General features: G+C 32.4%; 1 protein-coding gene across 1 annotated transcript; it reads left to right on the top strand.

The window, feature by feature from the left end:
• The first annotated feature begins 744 nt into the window (after positions 1-744).
• LOC114489345 (NKG2-A/NKG2-B type II integral membrane protein-like) lies at positions 745-5,200 on the top strand. Its single transcript, XM_036019338.1, has 5 exons — positions 745-772; positions 1,529-1,534; positions 2,424-2,657; positions 3,024-3,119; positions 4,932-5,200. The coding sequence occupies exons 1-5, from the start codon at positions 748-750 to the stop codon at positions 5,174-5,176; spliced, it is 606 nt and encodes a 201-aa protein (XP_035875231.1). The 5' UTR covers positions 745-747; the 3' UTR covers positions 5,177-5,200.
• Positions 5,201-6,624: the final 1,424 nt, after the last annotated feature.

The following is a 6,624-nucleotide window of genomic DNA, read 5'->3' on the forward strand; positions in this document are numbered from 1 at the left end:
TAGTAGTTACATAACAATAAATCTCTGCCATGGTGATATAGTTAAATATTGCTTCTTAATATTTTATATTTCACAGAGATATTATCTTTACGAAGGGAAATCTAAATAATGGTTAATAACAATAAAATGAATGAAGGAATTTTAAGAATAAAGGCAAGAAATTGAGAAAAAAAAAGTATGGGATTAGTGACCATAACTGTGAAAATGTGATTTTTCAGACTATTGGTGACAAATATGATTAAATATCTGTTGTTTATTGAATTATGATTTTAAAATTGTTTCCATTATAATAGAAATGCCATAATGAGAATATAAGGAAGAGAAATATGTAAAGCCAAAATTAAACAATGCTGCCTAGGAGTATAATTTAAACATATAAAATATTTTTAACCAGGTCTAAGATTTCAGAGTCTGTGATGAAGATGGAAGTAAATTCACAGCATAAGTTGTCCAGTCTTTGTCTCCTAAACCTTTCAGATTAAGAAAACAATTTCCAGATACATTTGCCAAAAAACAAACTGAATGAAATACTGCCAGCCTAAAGTACCTAGATTCTGGAGGTGTGTGATGAGATACACAGTCTTCACAATAGCCCAAGTATAAGAATTTCCTGTTCAAACTTTAAGTGACACATTAATGAGAAATCTTCATTTTACACTCATGCTTTACTCTGAGCCTTCACGGTTCAGACTGTGAAGACCACAGAGATTGTTTGTCTACAAGACTAAGCTGGTCTCTCACTAAAGGATGCAGGACTTCCTGGCTTCCAGAGGTATGTGTGTGTCTCTCCTCTCCTGTCTCTGTCTTAGCCCATCTCATGCAGGGGGAGATTACAACATAAGATGTGATATCAGTGAGGTACGATTAATATACAATCAAATCAAAGAGAACATTGGTGTTTTATGTAAATAATTTAGAGTAAAACACGAAGAATAAAGTACAAAATATGTTGGAGGATATCTTGAACTCTTCAATTCTTGCCTGTGGACAATTACTCACATGTATGTACACAAGAATAATTGAGTGTGTTAATAAAAGCCATTTAAAGTAAAAATCTTATAAGAATTATATAAAGGAATGGCTATTCTTTGATTTTATAATGAATGTAGATATAATTATATATTATTTTATATTTAGCCCAGCCTCTAAAAGCAGATGTTTAAATAAATTAATTATGAGGTCAAACATAATATTTTATGCACTTAATTAGATTAAATAAATGCAGTTGGCTTTCAATAAATATCAGGATGAAGTACATTCATAAAATTCTAATTGAAGTTTAATAATAAACCATGAGAATACTTTTTAAAAATTGAGCAACCATTGCTGGGAAATATGCCACACTGATCGACACTTTGTTTAATGAATTAACCTATAGCATTCAATTGGCATGAATCAGAAAAAACATAAAAAATGTGTTCAACTTATATAAGAATAACTAAAATATTTTGGAGAGCTTAAAAAGGATGAAATATTAAATGTGTTACATATATTATGCATACATGTTTTTATTCCCACTTTGTATTAGTAAACTGTGTAAGTAGCTTTGTAAAGGTCATACATTGCAAATTTCAAAGCCAGAATTAATTCTAGAACTCACTGGCTACAGAGCCCATTGACTGAATTATTACATTACACCATCTGATTCATTACTGTGGCTCACACAACTGAAGGTACACTGAGTTTAACATGGATGGGAACTGTCTGGAAGTTTAAAACAACAGTGTTCTAATATAAATAATCTACACACATTTATTTCACATTTTATGATTTCATATTTTTGCCCTTAACTCACTTGCCAATATCTTGTGTAACATAAGTGTTTAAAAACTTCACTTTGTTGCCAGCATGTTTAGGTCTTGAATAAGTTTTGCATGACAAAGATTTTTTAGCATATGAAATATTTTTATTCAAAATAGAAGATAATTTGATATCAACTCATTCTCTTTAATGGATAAATGTATGTCACTAAATAAAAATTTAGTTCAGAGAATTACTAGATATGCCAACATGATTAGTGTCCCATCTTGAGGGAACTCAGTCTTTAATCATTATTCAATTTCAAATTTATCATAAATATTGTGTCTCTTTTTTCTAATATTGCATTTTAGTTTTCATACTAGCATTCCAATGATGTTAAAATATTTCTGTGGAATTGGACACTAAATAAACAAGGATGTCATTTATGAAATTATTTTATTCATCACTAACATACAGATTTTTATTGCTCAAACAAATAATATATTGTCAAATGTAGAATATCCTAAATATTGTATGTACCTTGAGGTAGTTGTTTAAAGATCTAAGAAATCTATAAGCACAACATTAGATTCTTCAACTGGGAATGAGCCCGATACTCACCCCATACCCCGCCCAGTGTCACTATGAGGGATCTCTTCAGTGCATGTGTCGCTTATTTGTAGGCACACATGCTGTGGAGCACAGTCTCGGCCACCACTCAGCTGCAGAGATGAGTGACCACAGAGTAACCTATGCAGAACTGAATCGGGTTAAGGATGGAAAGAGACAGCACATGAAACCTAAGGGCACTAAAGGCTCCATTCCAGGAACTGAGCAGGAACTAACCTATGCAGAATTAAGTCTTCAAAATGCTTCTCAGGACCTTCGAGGGAGTGACAAGAATGACCACTGCAGAGGTAACACATTCAGCAGACACAGTATAACTGTTCTAGGATGTGCAGCTGGGTACAGAGGTGTGGGCAAGAGAAGGGGATAAGCTCACATATTTTTTTTCATCGTAAGGATCAGGAAGTTGGAAATTGGTATTCTCAGATGAAAGCTGTGGACTAATTTTATCCAGACATTGTTGTATGTTGTAGTCTTTAACCAGAAACTCATAGAGCATTATATTTAATGAAAAGGCATTGTTACATTCTGAGAAGATTACAATGGTAGATATGGCTTTGGGGTCCAAGTTTATGTACATGGTTCTCTGTGTGTAGACTGTCCAAACAACTGTCCCCATCCGTCCTTTCTCAGTGTTTCCATTTCCCTCCCTGCAGCATCCCTATCACTTCCAGAGAAGGTCATTGCTGGGATCTTAGGGGTCATCTTCCTTGTCCTAATGACCACTGTGGTAACCACAGCTGTTATTCTCTGTAAGTAAAACATTGTAAAAGTATATGAAACTGTTCATTTTTATGTTCATCAGTGCCTCTAAACACTTCATAATATTAGAGGATAGAACTCTCATTTTAAAGTATGCCTTTAGACTAAGTACAAAATAGTTATTATGAATTTGTCCAAGGTATAATCATCTGCATTATTTTAAAAACTGATTTAAGTCTTTTGCCCAATTTTTTAATTGGGTTGTGTGTCATCCTTGAGTGGAGTCCTGTGAGTTCTTTATATACTTTGGAGATTAATCTTTGTACGAGTTATCATTGGCAGATATATTTTCCCAAATGTTCATAGCAGCACACTTTACAATAGCCAAGTGCTGGAAGCAATCTAAATGCCCACAAGTAAATGAGTCAATAAAAAAAAGAACCTGTGGTACATTTACATAATAAAATACTATGTAGCAGAAAATAAAAAGGACCTCCTATCCTTTGCAACAGGATGGATGGATCTGGAGAGCATTGTGCTAAGTGAAATAAACCAGGATGTGAAGCACAAATACCATATGATCTCACCTATAAGTGGAACCTAATCAAGAGAACAAACAAGCAAGCAAAATATCACCAGAGACATTGAATTGAAAAACAAACTGACAGTAACCAGAGGGGAGAGGGGAGAGGGATAATGGGGTAGAATAGGAGAAGGTGATGAAGGAACATGTACAAAGGACACATAGACAAAGCCAAAGGGGGTAAGTTTGAGGGTGGGAGGTGGGAATGGGTGGGGTGGTGGTCCTAGGTGGGGTCAAAATGGAGACAACTGAACTTGCACAACAGTAAATAAGTAAATAATAAATAAAAATTTCAAAGAAAGTAGTTTATATATATGCTATATATCCCATATATCCATAGATATTCTTGTGTTATACTTCAAGGCATGCTTTAGGATATCTTATTGAGAAATACAAGTAAATTTTTCATATTGATTAGTCCAAATAGTGAAAGAATTGGTGAAGTTTGTTTCTCAAAGGTTTTGAAATGTTTTCTCCCAAATTATTATGGCTTCGTTAATTTTTCTTGATAATTCAATTTTATTCCAAGTCATTTTAATCCTGAACAATATACCCCATTTGGAAGTAAAAAACAAAAGTATCGTGACTTATGTAATGTGATCACATTTTTATAATTACATCTTTTTATAGCTAATGTAATACTGGTGCAGAATAATTCTTCTTTCATGTACATAATATAAATTATATATTATTTTCACAGGGAGCCAGACAGTTACAGCAGAGAACTGGACAGGGAATTGGACAACAGGGAAGCAGAAAGGTACCTAGTTATTTTCTATGTTCCCATATCAATACAGTTCCTACCTTGTCTCTAATGCAGTCAAAATTTATAGAGTTTTTTTCGGTGGGGAAGAACATAAATTATGATACCAGATATAAATATATATAAATAATGAGTATAGAAGAGTATATTTCTTGTGTAAAAATACAAAGAAATATTCATTTAATTTATCATACTCATTGTTGCCAATTTGTTCAAAGATAATTTTGGTTGATAAAGATGTGGTTTCAGTCATTAACATTCAGGGGATATAGAAAGAGGATATTTTTGTTTGTGTGTTTGCTTAATATTGGCACATAAATTAGGGAGTGGGGGGCAGTCCCTTCTCTGTGAGTGTGTGTGAGTGTGTATGAGTGTATTACGCCTTATATATGCCAGTCTGTGAGGGCATATGCATATACTGTGCACTAATTTGTCTCTACCTGTGCAAATACTGAAATTAATTTTCATTTTACATTTCATATTGTTCTTGGATAACAATACATAATCTTTGCTCAGCATATCACTGTCTTCAATGTCCACCAGAGTGGCTTATATATTCCAACAACTGCTATTACATCAGCATTGGAAAAAAAACATGGAATGAGAGTTTGCTGGCCTGTGCTTCTAAGAACTCTAACCTGCTCTATATAGATAATGAAGAAGAAATGGTAAGATGTTTAATGTTTCCAACATTTTATTTAAAAGAGTATTTTATTTTATATTTCTATAGAATTCATTCATATTTTTGTATATATCTGTAATTTATTGTAAAGATTGTTAGTATTTTATTGTGTGACTCAATAACATCGCAGTTTTCTTGATTTTCATAGATAATCAGGCTTCTATAATGTTTTTTCCTAAAGTAAAGTTTGCTACTTCATTGTACCATGCATCATGGAGACTATAGATGTGATTGCGCATGTTACAGACTGACATTGGTCATGAAGTAGGTGTTGCCAACCCGCTCCTGTGCAATCTCTCATGACTTCTCCTCTCTCCTCACTTAACCACTGTTCTGAGATTTTATATCACAAATTATTTTCGCTTTATTTTGAATTTTATGTAATGGGAATCATTCATTATGCATTTTACATGTCTCCATTAACTCACTCATGGTATTTTTTCAATTAATCCATATTATTGAATGTACCTGAAGTTTGTTAATTTTCACTACTCTAGTGTATATACCTGGCATTCCATAATCTATTCTACTCAGAATAGAGATATTTTTAATATGTAGTTTCTGGGAGTAACTATTTAATAAAAATCTTTGTGTATGTCTTTTTTCCAAATATGTCCTATTTAAAATAATTTATATGTAATAATACATACAATATATAAATTGATATACTATAAATGGTATATTTATAATAGTATAATAATAATTTATAAATATAGTTGTTTTAATGGTGTATGTGTGTAATTAAAATGTATTGTCTTTTTGCATTAAATGAAATTGTTGGATCAAAAATATATATGTATGTAAATTATCCCTGCACTGTCTAGTTTGTTGTACAAATACACATTATATCCAATAGTTTCATGATCCAAAGCTTAGTGCTGCCACAAATTTTAATGCCGTCAGCTCTGATCATTATATAAATGAATCATTATGACACTGATAGGTATTTTTCTCATACTGATCAATTGAGCACATCTTTCAGAGCACCATTCATTATGGATTTCTGTAGTGTGAGAATGAGAAGTGCCCATTCATGTCTCTTGGCCAATTCTCTTGTATGTTACTTGTTATTTTCATTCTTAGAAGTAGTTATATTTTCCACATGACTCTTTTTTGAATTTGTGAGATGCAAATGTATTTCTTGAGTGTTAATTACATTTTTCGTCTCATATTGGAGTATTTTAATGACCAGGATTTATTGACGTTACCATCCTCTAATATCTCGTTTTGGATGTTGGTGATTATTTTGGACATGTTCCACAAGTTATACAAAGATCATGAAGATAATTCACTGCATTACTCTTTATGGTTTATCTTTTTTTCTTTATTGATGGACTTTTACTTTTAGGTTTATAATACTTTGAGGATGTATATTTTTGTGATGCTGTGTTTGTGATGCTGCATGGTAGAGGTCAAGTTCCCACTTTCCTGCATCATTACCTAGTTGATGTGGCATAGTTTGTAGCAGATGGTCTTTTCTACATAAACAACTTTATATACATGGGTCTATATATTTTAACATAAAAT

This window comes from Phyllostomus discolor, chromosome 2, assembly GCF_004126475.2.
Source record: "Phyllostomus discolor isolate MPI-MPIP mPhyDis1 chromosome 2, mPhyDis1.pri.v3, whole genome shotgun sequence".
In the NCBI taxonomy this organism is placed as follows: Eukaryota; Metazoa; Chordata; class Mammalia; order Chiroptera; family Phyllostomidae; genus Phyllostomus; species Phyllostomus discolor.